The sequence below is a fragment of the Gobius niger genome (genome assembly GCF_951799975.1).
Source record: "Gobius niger genome assembly, chromosome: 5".
NCBI classification, from domain to species: Eukaryota; Metazoa; Chordata; class Actinopteri; order Gobiiformes; family Gobiidae; genus Gobius; species Gobius niger.
This window is the reverse complement of record NC_136856.1, coordinates 15,349,303-15,367,053: the sequence shown is the minus strand read 5'-3', so window position 1 is coordinate 15,367,053 and position 17,751 is coordinate 15,349,303. Positions and strand designations below refer to the sequence as shown.

At 40.1% G+C, this 17,751-nt stretch overlaps 5 protein-coding genes across 5 annotated transcripts in view; 4 read left to right on the top strand and 1 right to left on the bottom strand.

The window, feature by feature from the left end:
- LOC306963032 (bifunctional heparan sulfate N-deacetylase/N-sulfotransferase 1-like) overlaps positions 1-947 on the top strand; it is a 46,855-nt gene extending 45,908 nt beyond the window's left edge. Inside the window, exons 13-15 of the mRNA XM_079556466.1 lie at positions 108-217; positions 302-404; positions 480-947. Of these exons, the coding sequence (XP_079412592.1) occupies positions 108-217; positions 302-404; positions 480-599 (333 nt within the window). The 3' untranslated portion in view covers positions 600-947. The remainder of the gene's footprint in view (positions 1-107; positions 218-301; positions 405-479) is intronic.
- Positions 1-17,751, bottom strand: part of LOC306963050 (SLC35A4 upstream microprotein-like) — a 112,240-nt gene that overhangs the window by 91,898 nt on the left and 2,591 nt on the right. The gene's annotated exons all lie outside the window — the stretch shown is intronic.
- LOC306963374 (H-2 class II histocompatibility antigen gamma chain-like) lies at positions 3,914-6,213 on the top strand. Its single transcript, XM_079556922.1, is given in 9 exon segments — positions 3,914-4,072; positions 4,637-4,806; positions 4,887-4,990; positions 5,064-5,120; positions 5,251-5,334; positions 5,426-5,575; positions 5,578-5,788; positions 5,867-5,917; positions 5,994-6,213. Coding segments are annotated over 9 exon segments (945 nt in total). The 5' UTR covers positions 3,914-3,983; the 3' UTR covers positions 6,023-6,213.
- LOC306963325 (HLA class II histocompatibility antigen gamma chain-like) lies at positions 7,359-9,758 on the top strand. Its single transcript, XM_079556861.1, has 7 exons — positions 7,359-7,562; positions 8,164-8,333; positions 8,665-8,768; positions 8,845-8,892; positions 8,961-9,044; positions 9,138-9,213; positions 9,296-9,758. The coding sequence occupies exons 1-7, from the start codon at positions 7,471-7,473 to the stop codon at positions 9,313-9,315; spliced, it is 594 nt and encodes a 197-aa protein (XP_079412987.1). The 5' UTR covers positions 7,359-7,470; the 3' UTR covers positions 9,316-9,758.
- Positions 12,496-17,509, top strand: LOC306963048 (uncharacterized protein). Its single transcript, XM_079556487.1, has 11 exons — positions 12,496-12,574; positions 12,670-12,780; positions 13,574-13,687; positions 14,292-14,428; positions 14,514-14,725; positions 14,789-15,027; positions 15,145-15,269; positions 15,456-15,575; positions 15,750-15,917; positions 16,958-17,108; positions 17,191-17,509. The coding sequence occupies exons 6-11, from the start codon at positions 15,009-15,011 to the stop codon at positions 17,256-17,258; spliced, it is 651 nt and encodes a 216-aa protein (XP_079412613.1). The 5' UTR covers positions 12,496-12,574; positions 12,670-12,780; positions 13,574-13,687; positions 14,292-14,428; positions 14,514-14,725; positions 14,789-15,008; the 3' UTR covers positions 17,259-17,509.

Below are 17,751 nucleotides of genomic sequence, written 5' to 3'. Positions count from 1 at the left end.
GTAGCATCAAATATAACTCAAGTGATACATTTTTATTCTGTGGTGTTGACAAAATAGAAAATAACCATCCCCATTATAACTCTGTTATGTATGTTTTTCTTTTTCAGCTGCTGGTCTTGGATGGGCAGATGCTGAAGGCTGAACCAGCTTCTATTATGGACAAAATCCAAAAGTTTCTAAGCCTGGCCAATGTCATCAATTATCATAAAATTTTAGCGTGAGTGTCAACTTGAAGCCAATAATTCCATTTGATTGTGAAGGTCCTTAAGAAAATTAATGTTGCAACTTTTAACAATCGCAGGTTTGATCCCAAGAAAGGGTTTTGGTGTCAGCTGCTCGAAGGAGGGAAGACCAAGTGTTTGGGGAAGAGCAAAGGGCGAAGGTATCCTGACATGGGCCCTGAGGTAAGATGGTTGTATAAAATGTTTGTGTTAAACTTAAGTAGTATCTTTTCTCATTTGCTCTTTCCCTCTTCACAGTCCCAGGCATTCCTCAGGGAGTACTATCGAGATCACAACATTGAACTCTCAAAGCTCCTGTACAGGATGGGCCAGCCGCTGCCAAGCTGGCTCAGAGAAGAGTTGGTCCACTCCAGGTAGCATCACGGCAGGGGAGATCTTACCTCCACACATTAAAACCACTATTTACCCCAAAACGGAAGACTGGGGGACTGAGAATGAACTGTATAGGATGTATCAAACTCCAGACCTGAAGGTCAAACTGTTCTTCCATCAATTACTGAAAACGGGCTGCTTTCTGTAGCCACATGAGCCCTCTGAAAATGCCAGTCAGTCTGCGAATAAGGAAGGATAACGATCATGGATGTGCTGGCACCGGCCTCCCCCGTGTCCTAAGGAAGAATGGACTTTGTAACCTGGAGGTTACACACATCATAGAAATCGTTCAATAGTTCAGCTCCTGCTTAAAAACATGGATTATCGAAACAACGGACCGGGATGAACACTGCCTCTTACCATAACTAATAACTAGTTGTGGACTTGGAGCGCCTACGATTTGGCACTGACTGCATGGAAGACTGACAGAGAGACATTGCTTGAAAATGCCTTTGAGAAATATTTGGGGAAGTAGTTTTGATCAGGCTGCGGGTTGACGCCCAACTTAGCAGGCCTTGGTGCAAGCTAGTTATCGCATCTACAAGTGCCAGGAGAGAATCTTCATTGTAATATGGACTCCTAATATGAGGGTTCTTATTTTTTTATTCTTTGGTTATTGTTTTCCTGTGCCCTGAGATTGTTTTAACAATTATTTAATGCTGTCTGTAATGGGTTATTGTAGAATGTACCAATTTAAGACATTGTAGCTCAGTTGCAGGTTACTTAAGGTTATTTTTTTTTATCATTTTATTCAGCTGCTCTGGCCTCATCTTAAGTCAGTTTCATGACCATTTCATTGGCCAAAGCAGGAACCGTTGGATAGACAATGCAAGCACAATACGTCAGACGTCTATAATGTTAGAGTTTAATTACAGGTTTACTGGAAAGCACAGAACACTATTCAACAATCTGTGAAGAGCATTATAAGCTAGCTACTGTATAATTTCTGCACTCTGGTCCGAAACATTCACATAGTGTACAAAACACTTCAAACTTCAGTTCAAGTCATGTTTTTTATTCATTTCGAGCGTTTGGGAGAGCGGTTTAACGTTGCCATATAGACCAACATTAGACTCGGTTGAGCGTATCCAGGACATTTGGTTGACATTGAAGCCGCTACCACTGCAAGTAGATGTCAAGATTAGACTATGAAAGCTGCTCTTTATTGCAATAGTTTTGTACGTTGTCGGGACGAAAAATGCACATGTCGGTCCTTTGATTTCCTGACTTTGTAATGTACATAAAGCAACTCTTGGTAGACCTAAATTATTGAATGTCTTTTGGGTTTACTGTGTCATCGGCCCGTTCCCGTGGTGTGAAATGTCCGTGCTGTACAAGGGAAAGCTTGGGAGCGTTGTACAGGGGGGTGTTTCATAAAGATTGTTTTTATGTCTTCTCACTGCCAACTACTGTACAGACTGAGGTACTGAGTCTTTCCATTTAAAGTATTAAGTGATAACTCATAACGGCATCGATGGTACTAATCTCCTGGACTGTATGGTAAAGATTTGTAATTGTTGTCAATAATTTTTACAGTGTAACTAATATGTTGGTGCTTTTTAATTTGCAAATAAAACACCACTGTATTTTTCAGTAAATTGATTTTTGTACATTATTTACATGATTAAGCGACGCAAGAGGTCAGGCTCAATATTGTCAGTCACACAGGCTTCTTCCTCAGTGCGTTGCGGGGCGACAGTGGCACAGATGATGGAGCAAGTCATCTCATGATCGGAAGGTCGGGGGTTCAAATCCCAGCTCCTGAAAGTGTGCACCGTTGTTGCGTCCTTGGGCAAGACACTTCACCTGCATTGCCCCCAGTGTTTGAATGAGAGTATGAATGGGTGAGTGGATCCTTGCTGTAAAGCGCTTTGAGTGCCTAGTGTGGGTGGAAAAGCGCTATATAAGTTGAGACCATTTACCATTCATTCATTCAAGCTTTATTAAAGGAGCTATACCTGATTGTACAAAGAAACAGGGTCACTCAAATTTCAAATTGCTATTTTTTTTGGTCCAAACTCATCTCAAACTATCCTAATGCATTTACAACATCAAAATTCATCACAGGGACTGAGTTTAAACCAGGTTTCACAATTTTCAGGGAGGAAAACTGTCACTTCATTGTAAAATAGTATTTTTTGGATGAATGTCTTTTTTATCATGTACAAAAGGACAAAACAAATTTTATTCCAATAACAGAAAATTAAAAAATCAAGGATGGCTCCTTTAAGAACACAGAATCCTGGTCCATGTTATTAAAAGAGACAAAGCGAATTATAGTAATAGATTTTTACTAAATGCTTCCAAATTCATTAAGTAAACCTGATGGAGCTTATTTTCCGGGTAGACCAAAGCTTGTATACTAGTCAGATTGATTCAGGACACTTAGATGTATAGTTACAATGCCTTATTGCCTCATTGTTTATATTATGGGAGGGTGGTGGTCAGAGCAAGAGCACAGGGTGTAGATTGGCAGCCTCACTTCCATCAGTATAGGACCCCTGGTTACTGATTACAATGTTGCTTCATAGAAAAGCTAAATCCTCGACTGGACTTGGATTAGGTAAAGTTGAGGATGTTTCGCTTCTAGTCACAGAAAAGACACTATTACACACTAGACTAGACACTATTCTGACCTAAAGTGCGCAGAAAAACCGTAATAGGCCTAACACAGCTCAAAATACCAATGTACTTATGAGAGGAACAAAGTGATCGCTTCAGTGGGTAGAATTGTCTGTAAAGAAGGTCATGTGCTCTTCAGGATCAAAACGTAAGTATTGGCAAAAAAAAAGGCAAAATCCGAGGCACTCTGATACCTGGTTAAAAGTCCTTTATTGACGGTCGACAGGCGTCGGCATGTCCACTCAATACAGGACTTTTAACCAGGTGGAGTGCCTCGGATTTCCCCCCCTTTGTTTGCCTATACCTGGTTAATAGAGGCGCGGCGGTAGCTGACCGAGGGAAGGGGAGAGTTCACTTTCCAGACAACCCGGTGGATTAAGCTGTCTTTCAGTCAGTTGAACCTGTCACTGATCAAGACTCTGCACTTCTCTGAGACAGTATTGAAGAGGTTACAGTTTTCTGAGTTTAGTAACTGTAGTATTTGTAAAGCCAAATAAATGAAAACAGGGAACTGTGTGTGAAACGTCAGGAGACACTTGCAGCGCTCACTTCGTTCATTTATTCCTCTATCAACAGATGACGGGATCGTAAATTGACCAATCAAAACTCAAGCTGCTTAAAAAAAAAGAGAAAAAAAGGGACTTTTCGCTGCACCTTACCCTGGAATCCATTTCTTCCTCCTTCTTAAAGTGACTTAGGCGCAGCGCAGGCTACATTTTGGCAGTGACTAAAGTGCGACGCAAAGAAATGGAGCACGTCTCTGAAGATGCACCTCTGGCCCCTGACAGCCGCACGGGCAGCGAACAAGTCCTGATGGAGCCCGCTGGACCCACAGGGTGAGCACATCAACAACTATAGATTATTTTAAATCAGCTTTTATGTCGTTTTTTTTTTTTATATCCCCACTGTATATAAATGTGTGTCAAATATTACATTTGAATTAAGTTGGTGTAATAATCTCCAAATTTATGAAATAAAATATTTAAAGAACACCAATTTAACCTAAACTGCATCAAATATTTGTAATGTAATTGTAATGGATGCAGTTGAGCTGAAGTAGAAGAGGCCTTATCACATGATTGTCAAAACATTGCTGTTTCTTTACAGGAAACAGAGTGAATAACAAAACAAAAATGTGGAAGGGCAAGCTGGGCATCAACTTTCATGCCACCTCTGCCTGGCATGTGATGACAGTGTATTTTAGTTGGCAGAAAGAAATCGTAAAACAGAAAAGTAAGATAGAAGTGAATAAAGAGTGGCCCTATGTTTTTTTTATATATCATAACTCGCGTTTTGTCATTGACTGAAGAGGCAGTCATCAATTGTTTTTTTAGAATAGGAACATTTCCCCTTTTCATTTGTTAATTCTCTTCTAATGCCTGCTGAATGTGATGGCCCAGGTCCTCGAACCGTCAGGCTGTGAAGATCGCGGGGATCACGACTCTGGTCTGCCTGCTGCTGTCCGCTCAGGCCTTCACCGCTTACATGGTGTTCAACCAGAGGCAGCAGATCCAGGGACTGGAGGTGACCAACAAGGATCTGCAGAAGCAGATGGTTCAGCGCCCCCGTGGTAAACCAACAGGAACTTTTCTCACTTTGCCTCAATCACTTTTCATTTTAATCCAAACTAAAAGTATCATTGTTACACAGTGGCACCGAAGACGATGGTAATGCCCGAGGAAAGCCTGCCCCTTTTTGACCTTTTCAATGATGAAAAATCCCCAAATCCAACGACCCCAAAACCAGCGCCAAAGGTATCTTCTCCCGCCACTCATACCTCAACTGAGACCCTACCGTTTTTGGTAACCATTGCTCTCTTGACCATAGGTACAGGTGAACAAGGCTCGACCTAGTGTAGAGGAGGAGCTCCAGAAGCTCATCAAGGTTTGTCACTCTTTTCTTAATGAATGTAGTACGTAGTTTATTGCGTCACGACATGGTCTTCCTCTTGGTCAGATTGCAGTTTTTGATCCAGCATCTATTGTCCGTCATTGACACGCTGTTCCTCTTTTAGGATTTCGAGTTTCCTCATTTCAACCAGTCGTTCTTGGCCAACCTGCAGACCCTTCAGCAGCAACTTAATGAGACCTCCTGGAAGGTGATCACTTAACCTTTTAGCAAGTCATTTTCAAAGTAGTTCAATAAGTGACAGTTCTTTAAAAAATCTAATCCGATCCATACGATGACAGAATTTTGAATCTTGGATGCATTACTGGCTGCTCTTCCAAATGGCACAGAAGACTCCCACAGGTATATTTATTATAATCATTTTAATAGCCACCTACTTCCAAATAACCAGCCAAATGGTACCAGATAAAATGTCCATATGTCATTTTGTATTTTAGCTTCACGGACCTGGAAAAAGTGCCTGGCTGAAGCCAGCTCTGGGGCCCGGCATGGGATGCTTGGGTCCTTCAGACCCCAGTGTGATGAGCATGGAGATTACAAGCCCATGCAGTGCTGGCACTCAACACGCCAGTGCTGGTGCGTGGACAAGAGCGGTACCCCCATCGAGGGCACCAAAACCCAGGGCCACCCGGACTGTGACAAAGGTGCGACACACGATGAGACCAAAGACTGTGCAAAAGTAATGGCAGTGTCTAATTACAAGTATTTTCTTTCTGTTTTAGTCCTGCGCTCCAGCCGCGTTTCAGCTCCTGTGATGAAGCCAGGCCTGTTTGGTAACTTACATTATTAACACTCACTGTTATGTTTTTGTTTTGTTTTTATCTAATATAAACTATTATTCTCTTGCAGACATTCCTGAAACACTTAGTGAAGAGTGAAGATCATGAAGAAAGTCAATTGCACAATTGTAGCCATGATTTATTCTGTTTAACTCATGAATTCTGACTAAATCACATTAATATATCAATAATCTCAGTATAAAGAGTTACAATGTGCTCATGAGTTTGTCCTCAGATATCTGTTACTGCTTTCGTATTCTTGAAATGATTGTTGTCTCTCACATTTTGAAATAAAGGCCTATTCCTACTAATTTGTTTGCTTGCTTGGTTTGTTTTACTATGTGAATGTTCTTTTTGTTTTTATCCGATTTTATTAATCTGTTGTAGCTTTGAGCAATATGAATAAAATGTATTATTACTATTAATAAAGTGCACAATTTATTCTCTGAGTACAGTAACATTTATTTATGTATTCTTATACAGAAAGAAAACTGTTCTATTGTCTATAAAATGATGGTCTCCTTACCTTATATTGAGACGGGAATGTGACTTTTTTAACTCTTTGAGAGATCATTTAAAAAGGTCCACAGGACTATAATAATAATAAATAAGTATCATCACATATTTTAGTAACACGTAATGTCATCCTCTGGGACAATTCACACGCTTTTCATCATTCAAAAATACATACTGTACATTTAAGTTAAACTGCACACGCAAAATGTTTGAGTCACAATGCAAAAAGTGATCTAATGAGTGACATTTTCTTGCTATGCAAGTACATTTTAAGAACGTATCTACTTGCTCATTTTTACTTTAATTAGGGGGAAAAAACATCTATCAAGCTTTTTTTTCTTAATTTAAGTGTAAAATAAACTTTTCCATGGACAGAGTTCTTGAAATGACTCACATCTAGGACAAATGTACTTATTTCAGAAAATGTAACTTCTTTATGTAGGACTTTAACCCATGACTCTGAGAGAACAGTACCCGCCATTAGTGCATTATCCACGAGACCTTTTATTTATTTATTTTTCTAACAGTAGGCTATTTTAGGCTAAAGAAATATCCAAAATAAAATGTACAAAACGATATAATTTGCCGAGTATTCTGATATATAGACTTTCCGTGTCCTCCATATATAGCTATAGGCCTATAGCCTTTACTGGACCTAAAGAAAAGTTCACAGGCCACATATCACTGTGTAATCTGTGACTGCATCAACAGGCTGTTCATCGTCAGGTGTTTATTTCCTGAACGAGTCTTTGTTTTGCTGAAGTTTCTCAGAACAATTTCACAGCTGCTACTTTACTCTAATCTGCCTCTAGCAACGGGTGACTACATTATTATTGTCCAATCAGAGCCTTGGCCGCTGAATATGTGATGAAACTATAGGGACTTCCCTCCGTCCACCCAAACAGAAGAACCTGCTCCTTCCTTGTAAAGTGGTTGGAGTTGTTCACTCAGTGCGTGTTGGTCAGCCATTGAATTTTCGCTTTCATTTTTTTTCTTTTTGAAAAAGAAATCATCATTAAAAAATAAATTGAATGGAGCACGCTTCTACTGAAGATGCGCCTCTCGCCGCAGAGAGCCGCACGGAAAGTCAACAAGTCCTACTGCCGCGCACTGGAAACACAGGGTGAGAATAAACAGACCTTTAATAAGACTTATTGTTACTCAATAAAATGTACGAAGCCTTTGTAATGTGCGATGATTTCAACACAAATGCGTATTTATTTATTTAGCCTATTTATTTATTTAGCCTATTTATTTATTTAGGTTTTATTATTTTTATAGGCTAACTATATCAGTAGGAATGTCCGCTGTGGGGGGTTCCCACTTTCTTATAAGCCAAAACTTACTATACAGTACTTTAAAAAAAAAAAAAAAAAAGTAGGTGTTTTTAAGTAGGTATTTTGTATGTTTACTTACTTACTGCCTGGTACACCATAGGCAGGGCCAAAACAGGTCCAACATAGCCTACTTTATACTTTACTCTACAAGTGTGGCTTCTGCCTGACAACAAGTGATGTGATAGTGAAATCATTCGACACGTACTTTTATTTACTTTAGTCAGAATGATTTAAATAATAATAGCCAATATTACAAACTTTGTCTCGTCTGTTTTTATGTGTATGCCGACAAAGGTTTGTGTAGACCAAAAGCCTATTGTCCAAAGCATTGTAGAATCAGACAGTTTATTATTGCAGACTCGTTACTCCTGTATGTGGTTCAAACAGGTCCTCGAACAGTCGTGCTCTGAAGATCGCAGGGATCACGACTCTGGTCTGCCTGCTGCTGTCCGCCCAGGTCTTCACTGCCTACATGGTATTCGGCCAGAGCCAGCAGATCCAGGGACTGCAGGCCACCAACCAGAAGCTGCAGAAGCAGATGGTTGCACGCTCCCGAGGTAAAGAGGCAGCCACACTGCAGAACAATCAGGGTTATTTCTGTCACAAGAGCAATTCAACTGTCACCTAACAAATATGCCAGCGACAAGCATGCTCCTAATGCTCATAATAAAGCATTTGGGTGAGGAATGAAATGCTTGAATTCCATTTAATTTGTATTGGCTAAATTGTTTCGCAATGTGGTTTTAATACTCAGGAAATGACAGAGCGTCTGGGAACTTGATCTTTGCTGATGATGAGCATTTTTGTTTATGCTCAAACCACAATTACGAAATGTCATCAATTTTAATACAGTATGATATATAATACAGCATAATATATTCTTTGCAGTGGCTCCACAGAAGATGGCGATGCCCATTGGTAGCCTGCCCCTGCTTGACTTTTTTGAGGATGATGGAAAGACTCCACAAACACCAAAAGTTCAACCTCCCAAGGTAAGTTCATTTTGTCTTCACGATTGACATGTATTTTCCCACGTATCTGCTCTTCTAATGATACCATAAACAGAAGGATGTGTCTCCCCCAACTGTGGAGGAACAGCTGAGAGCACTGATGAAGGTTTGGAATATCTTAAACGCAAGGACTTTCTGTACTTCCGAATTTGTCACTGAAGGTTTTCCCTACAGGACCATGAGCTGCCCCAAATGAACCAGTCCTTTCTGGCCAACCTGGACACTGTGAAGCACCAGGTCAACGAGAAGGACTGGAAGGTAAGCATTTTACTATTTTTTTTTTATCAACGATTCATGAATTCAATTATTTGTTAAACTTATTGCCATTATACATTTACTCCAACTCCACAGAGCTTTGAGTCATGGCTGCGTTACTGGGTGATCTTCCAAATGGCTCAGAAGGCTCCTGCTCCCACCCCGGAACCAGGTCTGTGCAGAGTTTACTTCAGGACGTTTGTTTGACATGGACATTGCCACTGACTTTTGAAATTTTTATGACTTTTTTGCAGAAATTATTTACAACAAATAAGTTCGGGGCAGTGGACGATCTGGTCATTTAACCAACGAAGATTGTTGCATTTTTCTCCTAATTATTTTTTCTTTTATTCGGTTTTAGTGCTAGCTACCTGACTTTCTCCTCCATGTAAACCTATACAGAGGAATTTAGTACAAATCGATTTTATAACAGGCACAGAATAAACCCGATAGAGTGTGTGACAGATTACTTTGAAATCCAGCGATTGATCCAGCCAGAATGGTTCATAAGGAAATCCAATCTCTATGGAGCAGTTCCAATGTTAGTCTGCGTAGAGCACGTGGAATGAGTCACGACGGCGGCTAGCCAGGTTATACAGGTGCTCGTCATATAACTAGAATATCATGAAAAGGTGCGTTTACTTCTGTTATTCAACTTAACAATGTGAAACTAATATATGATATAGACTCATTACATGCAAGGTGACACATGTCAAGCCTTTGAAAAAATAATAATAATTCAGGGTTTTTACAAGCTGTGAGCCATAATAATCCAAATGATAACAAATAAAGTATCTCACTTTGCATGTTATGAGTCTATCATATATTAGTTTCACAGCTGAATAACAGAAGTGAATGCACTTTTTCATGATATTCTAATTACATGACGAGCACCTGTATGGGGTTGATATTAAACTCTTGAGAATATTGCCTGTTCCATGGCACTCTTAATTACTTATTATGTGTACTCAAATGACTGTACGAGAAATAAAATCAATGACCAGAACCATCTTGCTTGTGTTTTTATATAATTATCAATTAATCAGCTTCTCTTTGTCATAATAGATAGATAGATAGATAGATAGATAGATAGATAGATAGATAGATAGATAGATAGATAGATAGATAGATAGATAGATAGATAGATAGATAGATAGATAGATAGATAGATAGATAGATAGATAGATAGATAGATAGATAGATAGATAGATAGATAGATAGCTTTATTACAGACTCGTGGTCCAGACCAAAAGAGAAACCGATTGAATTTGAACATCTTTCCATTGATCTAACTTCAACATGGACCAGTGAAAGTCAAGCTCATTCATAATTGATCACAGTGTAAGAGAATCCAGTTGACCAAGTCCCCAGTGAGGACGGGAGCAGTGGCCTACACAGACATGAGTTCTCTTGTAAGTACTATATTTCTACCTACACCGCGCTGTCATTTTAGGACTTTCCTGTGTCATTTTGTTCTCCCAGATGGGTGAGGAAGCTGAACATGTCCAAGTGGCAGTATTAGTCACAACACTCCCAGGTAACAGGAAATATATCACATTTGCAGGGGCTGACAATTTCTCTTTTTTTTAAATGTCACTCGTGTGCCCACAGAGAAAAAAGGTTTTGTGGTTATTACCGAGGATGGACATGGAGTGGACTTTGTGACAGGAAACGATGAGGTCACACAATGCTATATTTTCACACTGCTTATACTTCTACAGTGATATAATGTTTCTTCACATGGTTTCTTTGTCCTCCAGAGCCCCAAGTCTTTCTCATTTGACCTGGTGGTGACTGGTGAAAACACACAGGTAGACATCTGTTTCACCAAGATGACCTTTCAGTCCCTCTGAGATCCTTCTTTTTGCAGGGAATTTACTCGGGCTTACTGCAGCCTCTGGTGGACTCTGTGCTGAAAGGTTATAATGGAGCGCTGCTGATACACGGAGCGTCCACAGAACAGACCGGTGCATTCATGGACCTAAATATCATCAAGCAGGTGGAGGTTTGGCTATAAATACATTAAGTACAACACTTTGTCAGTGCGCAATCGTAAATCTGTTGTCTTTCCATGGCAGATACTGATCAGTCTGCTGAAGGGCAAAATACTACAAGAAAAGGAAGACTCGTTCATTGCTTTGTCCTTCATTCAGGTTTTGTAATTTTGAAGCTTAATTAAACCGGTTTGGGTCCTTAAAGGGATATTTCAGGATTTTTGACATAGGGTCTAATTTCCTAGTTATCCATAGCGTTGTTGATTTCTGGAGATTTTTTTTTTTTTTCGTAATTCATGCAGTCCTTATATTTGAAGAGTTTAGTGTTGCTAGGCTAGTGCATGTCTATGGTAACTAGTAGCCTGCATTAAAAACAGCCTGACCCACTCCACGGTGCACCTGAGGCAAATCACTTATAACTACCGATATAAATGTCTGTATCGACTGAAGATTTGTTTGAAATATAACCATTTTGCATCTAAAAGAACTTATATTTGAGCGGCATCAGCTTCCTGGTTGTAAGCCACAGCGGCGGAGTGATCTGCTGGGTTACCGGATCTACAGTAGTTTGTTTACCTGCGGCCGGCATTACTACACGTGGAATTCACAAAGGAGCTTTCTACAAATCAGATACGGCAACGTTTGGAGGACTACCTGATGATTTTGAAGAGGTTTTTAATGCAGGCTACTAGTTACCATAGACATGCGCTAGCCTAGCACTAGCCTAGCACCACTAAAATCTTCAAATATAAGGACATGAATTAAAAAAAACTAAAAAAAATCTCCAGAAATCAACAACACTCTGGATAACTTGGAAATTAGGCCCTATGTCAAAAATCCTTAAATATCCCTTTAATGACATCAAGTGGTGAAAAAGCAAACTGCATTCATACATCTATTTAACTATATCAATTCCACCTCTTTATCATAACATCACAGTAAAATTCGTTTAAGATAATGATTATTAATTTTAGTTAAAGGGGTTTAATTTTTGCTAAGTAATGCATTTAAGTTTGTTTTGTTTCCCCTTCCCTTTAAGTACACTTTAAGCACTTTCTTAAGGTTTCGCATGATGAAATAAATAAGTCTATGGGTCTATTGTAGATCCTTTTTATGTCAACTTTAGTTCTGATTATATTTTTGTATTTGCCTGGTGGTACTTGGAAGGTCGAATATTTGACCAGGTGGTACTTGATGTGAAAACTATGAGAATGTATGTAATCCCCAGGGACAAGCTTTAAACAACCCCCAACAATAAATGAGGAACAAAATTTGAATACCCATGAACATTATACTGCAAAACTTAATTCGTCTATTGTGTGGAGAATTTAACAAGATGTTAGAAATCCATTGTGTTTAAGATTTCCTTTCCTTAAGACACAAAATTCAGGCAGCGAAAGGTATCTTGTATTGTATAGTATTAGGTTACTGCACAAATGTTTTGTCTTTGTCCCAGTTCTACCCTGATGGCACATCTGTGGATGTACTAAACTCTAATCGAAAAAGTCTCAAGCCTGTGACTCACCCAGTTCTTGGAAGGTTAGTTAAGCCCTACCCTAAAGCTTTGATATTCATCTACAGCCACATTATATCCACTCAGCCACCTCTATTACTCCCATGTGTTATTTCTATAGAATGACAGGAGGTGTGAGTGAAGTGTGCATAAGCTCCCCTGAAGAGGCCTATAATCTGTATGAAACGTGCAAAGAGAGAGTGAAGTCCAGTCCAGGCGGCTTGTCCTGCAGGTAGGTCAATTAAACACCGGTCACATTGAGTACACTAATGCCATCCATAAAGTGAATAGCTTTTTAATAGACTCATTATAATAACTATCTTGAAAGAGTCATTTGTCTTTGGGCCAAGCTGTTGCAATGTTCATACATCAGGTTGTATGCTGGCAAGTAGCTGTTTAAGAGACGTGCAAAGGTGTACAGTAGATGCTTAGTACTCAATATGTTTGTGACCTTTCATCAAATCAGAATAACATTAGAGTTGAAGGTGGCAATGGAAGTAAAGTTTTAATGCAATAGTCTTTTACAGCACTTTTCTGAACATTTGATTTTCAATTGTTTTACAATTTCATGCATTATTGATTAACTCCCCACACTCCCCACAGTGACAATTGTCCTGTGATAGACTGACACAAGCACAGCTACCATTGTCTATTGTCTCTCCCAACACCAACTGCTCACATACTCACCACATGTAGACACGGGCAAGGGGGGTGAAGTGTCTTGCCCAAGGTCATGACATGATGGGACAGAACTGCCTAACGCACGTGGGTGAATGCTCAAATACAACAACACTACTGCTGGTGTGAAGTGTATTAGTTTTTGGTTAGGGTAATAGTAAATAAAGAAAGAAAAACAGTTTTTGTAATAGGATTTTGACTTGAAGTAGCAGCATAGTATTATATATTATAGTCTATAGTAGTAGTGAGCGGCAGTATTTTTTGTGCACTTTCAAGCAGCTACTAATTCAATGATAGCGTATGGCTGCCACCTGAGTATTTGAGCTCATGGTGTGAGTTGTCTTTAGATGTAGCACTCTGCTCTCGGTGGCTGTGGAGTGGAGAGTCCACAGTGAAGTGTGCCGCAGCCGACTGCAGCTGTTCAGCCTGGCAGGAGGAGCCAGCATGACCGACCTCCGAGGGTGAGTGTGGAACAGCAAACTATCAATTACATCCGCACCAGAGGCACTGAAATGATGAATTATACCCCATACATTTGAACACCTCTACACTACAACGAAACAATATTAGGATTTAAGGTACTGTACTGCTTCCTTCAGCTTTGTTGAAGCAGACAGCAGTGCTTGTGAATTCATAAGCACATCCTTGTGAAGAAAGCCTTAAGAAAGTGAAGAATGACTTTGAGCCACAGCTAACAGCTTACTTTACTCGCTCCCTCTTTTATTGTTTGTGAGGCCTGTAATAAAATACATAGGCATAGATTATACCACGTGCTTGTTATTGATTCACTTCATTAATCACTGCTTCTCCTCTTCCACTGACCACTTTGGATAAATACTTCTGCACTTCTGTCTTTTATTTACTTTACCTGTCAGTGGCACCTGTGAATGTCCATAATGTTGTTTTTCCATATTTGCAAAGTGCTTACTCCACATATTAATGTGAAACATAAACAGATGGTTTTGTAGATAGTCAAATTAATGAAATTGGCTCAGAAAACTGCAGCCATCATCCATATTCATTAGCTGACACACACTTAGTTATAATAGCTGTAATACTGTGCAGCGTCAGCCCACTTGTGAAGGCGCTGGACCAGATCCAAAGTGAAGTCTCACCTGAGGACAAACTGCTGCCGTTCCTCCTGAAAGAGACCCTGAGCGGAAATAACCGGACCACTCTCCTCTGCTGTCTCCATCCTCAAGGTGAGAGCTTCTATTACCCACAAGCCCTTGCACATTAACTGAAAAATTGGCTTTAAGTGATGTAAAAGCACTATCTGTCCCACAGGTTTTTTAGATAATGAGACCCCAAATGCTTTAACTTTGGCCCAGAAAGTGAGAAGTCTGGTAACTAAGCCAAAGGCTATTCAGTGGTGTCCACGCACAACCGAGCAGGACATTCGGGACAAAATGGCAGCTCTCAGGACGGAGATGATGTCACAGGGGGAGAGTGACATTCACAACACTTATAGACTGGCCCAGTTAAACCAGGACCTGCAGGTGTGGCAATCCTTATGTGCATATATTTCAGAAGGATTCATTGAGTTTTCATCTTTCAAACAGGTTGTGAAAAGTCAGTCATGGGAGAGGCGGCAGGAGCAGTCCAATAAGTTAAAAGACAAAAGAAAGGTACCTTAAAAATTCTATTCTTTAATCTTTAGTTCTCTCTGAGACTTTGCATCAATGGCAGGATCATCGGTCGCCCAGTAGCACAAGCCTGAGTGGAGACAAAGTGGAGATATCAGACACAGTGAGACACCTGCAAGATCAACTCAGATGCGAGATGCACAAACACATACAAGGTAGCGGATGTGTTGCATGTGACTTTTTAGATTCTAACCCAATCTGGAAGCTGGAAATGGGTTCCCAGGTTCAGCGATGTGGCCCTTTACTGCTCCTGACAGTGTGCTCTCTTTCAGACGGCAAAGGGGACCCAAAGATTGTCCAGGAACAAGTTGCACGAATCCAGCAGCTGAGAGAAGCTTTGAGAGAAGAGACACTTAAACACAGTGCTGCTCCTGATAACCCTGACATTTTCTCACAGGTTTGCACAATTCAGCTATTGCTGCTCTGAAGCAAACGCGACGCCAAGTACATGTGTATATTTGTTTGTAAAATGTGCTTGTTCAGTACTTTATGAGAACTCTATTGATGATATAAAGAAGATTTATGAGCTCCTGGGCGGGCAACCCACAGTAAAGTCATTTATTTTGCCAATTTAATGATCAAGTCTCAGCTGGAGTATAACAAAGCGCATGAGCGGCGGAGGCGGCTGCGGGAGGATCATGGGAGATTAATTCAGGAGGAGGTGGAGAAGATGGAGAGAGAATTGGCACAAGAGCAGCACCCGGTAACTATAATGAGATGCACTGTTGTTTAACATTATTCCGCTCGTGATATATCTGGGCTGTAAATGCTGAGGCAGGGAAATGTTTATGTAAGGGGGAGAGAGCAGGGGACACCATTAAAACTTACTGCCGTGATTTCGTTCAGGCCTTTTAATGGTTTTATCTGTATTTTGTAGACAGAGGGTACCCAGAGAGAGTTACTGGTGTTGACCAAGGAGCGGCGGGTGCTGGTGCTGCAGCTGGAGGCCCTGCGTGCGGAGGTCCAGGAGGCCGAACACGATCTGAGCAACCTAAACCACACGCACCAGGCTGAGATGAACGGTCTGAGACAGGAGAGCTTACAGGTGCATGGGATCATTGCTTCAGATGTCTCTTTTTATCAGATGTTAAAAGACACTGTAGATGACATTTATCAGCCATGGTCTAAAAATAAGCTGGAGAGGCAAAGATCATTAGCCTATGAAAGAGTATACAAAAAAAAGGGCTACTTTATGGTCTGCAAACCAACATGCACTCAAGTCAATATAAAAAGAGTAAAACATGGGACTCCATTAGTAGCAGGCACATACAGCACATCGTCCAAATGCTTTATGTAAACTCCAGTATTTTACATTTTATTACCTCCATTCGTTTATTATTATGAAATGTGCCAGGAATCCCAGAAAGTTTAGCAGTTTCGATGACACTTCCCCAAGCTCTATAAGTGACATTTGTATTTCAAAAAATTGTTTCAACAAAAAAATAAAGTAAAATTGCCAGTGCCAACAACAGTGGGAGTAGTGTTCTTTGATTTTTATCTACGCTATAAAACTGCTCCTCGGTGGGGAACTGGATATACACAACAAAAGCAGCTTACTCTTTGATTGGATGTAGCTCTCCAAAAGAGCTAAAACAATACAGAAACAGCTGCTGTATTTCGATCCAAGGCTAGGAGGAACTACGGATGATGTTAATGATGACGTTTTTTGGGCTTAATATTTCCCGTGTTGATCAAAAGTGTGATTATTGTGACCTCTGATACAAAAAAGTCCACCAAGTTCGTACTACTTTTCCCAACTACACTCAAAATAGCACGTGAAACTTCTGCTCTCGTCTAATTTATCCACCCCAGCACCAGAACAAAGTGACACAAACATGACCTACTTGGATAACAACACTATATTTGGAGGTTGTTTTGAAAATGCAGCTGATTTCCTGGCAAGATCTTGTTTATTACTATTTAAAAGAGAGAGGTTTGCAGGGTTGTGTTTTTTATTAATATGTTGCGGCAAGCCACGTTTCTAACCTGGTCTTTTCCATTGTTCCCCATCTCCTATGAATAAAAGGACTGCATTTTGGGTGCAATTTGCTATTATCATTCTCAGTGTCGCCTTGTTGCCTATAGGTGTTCAGAGTGTATCGGGACGTGTGTGAGGAGCAGAGAAAGATGTCCGAGGAGAGATACCGGACTGTGCTGCTGGAGGCTGTGCAGGATGCGGTGCACCTGTCTGCCCAAAATCAGCAACTGCAGGCGGACAACAAGGAACTCAGAAGAGGTTTATATATACTGTATATGCTCATTTAAACCAGTGTAGCACCTATTTACATAATACATAATAATGTGTGTTTTATTCACAGCCTTGGCAGAGTTGAGGGACTCGCTGGCTGCTCAAGGGGATTCTAAAGTTAAGCAGGTTTCACAGTAAATTGGGCTTCAACAAACAAGGCAAAACATATAACTTTTTACTTCATGATTACCCTTCATCATTTTCCCGTTTGACAAAATAGAAATGTTGCTCTTGCACACAAACTATATTCAAGATTGATATGAATTGTTTCACAGTCACTTTGTATATACGTTGTAAAAAACAATGCCTCTTAAAGTGCATATGACTGCGGTTTTATTTAGTTTGATGGGATCATTCTTGTAGCAGTAGTTTTACATCACTGAAGTTTTATAAGAAGTTGGAAAACGTTGAAATGTTCTAGGTCATTAGTGTCATAGGAAGCGGGAAAGTCCCACTGCTCCACAACTCGTACTCATTCATGGTACATTTGGTAAAGTATTGCAACACCTTTACCGCTTCATATGCCACATCCCAGAAAGTGAAATAATAAATATTACAAAAATGTCAAACCAGGGAAAAATAGATATGATTTTTAACCAATGTTCATGTCATATGCACTTTAAATCTAGTC

Bases quoted from the DNA above. Each gene is read 5' to 3' on its own strand.
- LOC306963325 (XM_079556861.1), top strand. From the start codon at position 7,471: ATGGAGCACGCTTCTACTGAAGATGCGCCTCTCGCCGCAGAGAGCCGC. The intron at 8,334-8,664 runs GTAAAGAGGCAG...TATTCTTTGCAG, and splicing joins GATGGTTGCACGCTCCCGAG to TGGCTCCACAGAAGATGGCG. The intron at 8,893-8,960 runs GTTTGGAATATC...TTTTCCCTACAG, and splicing joins AGCTGAGAGCACTGATGAAG to GACCATGAGCTGCCCCAAAT.
- LOC306963048 (XM_079556487.1), top strand. The intron at 15,918-16,957 runs GTGCATGGGATC...TGTTGCCTATAG, and splicing joins TGAGACAGGAGAGCTTACAG to GTGTTCAGAGTGTATCGGGA. The intron at 17,109-17,190 runs GTTTATATATAC...TTTTATTCACAG, and splicing joins CAACAAGGAACTCAGAAGAG to CCTTGGCAGAGTTGAGGGAC.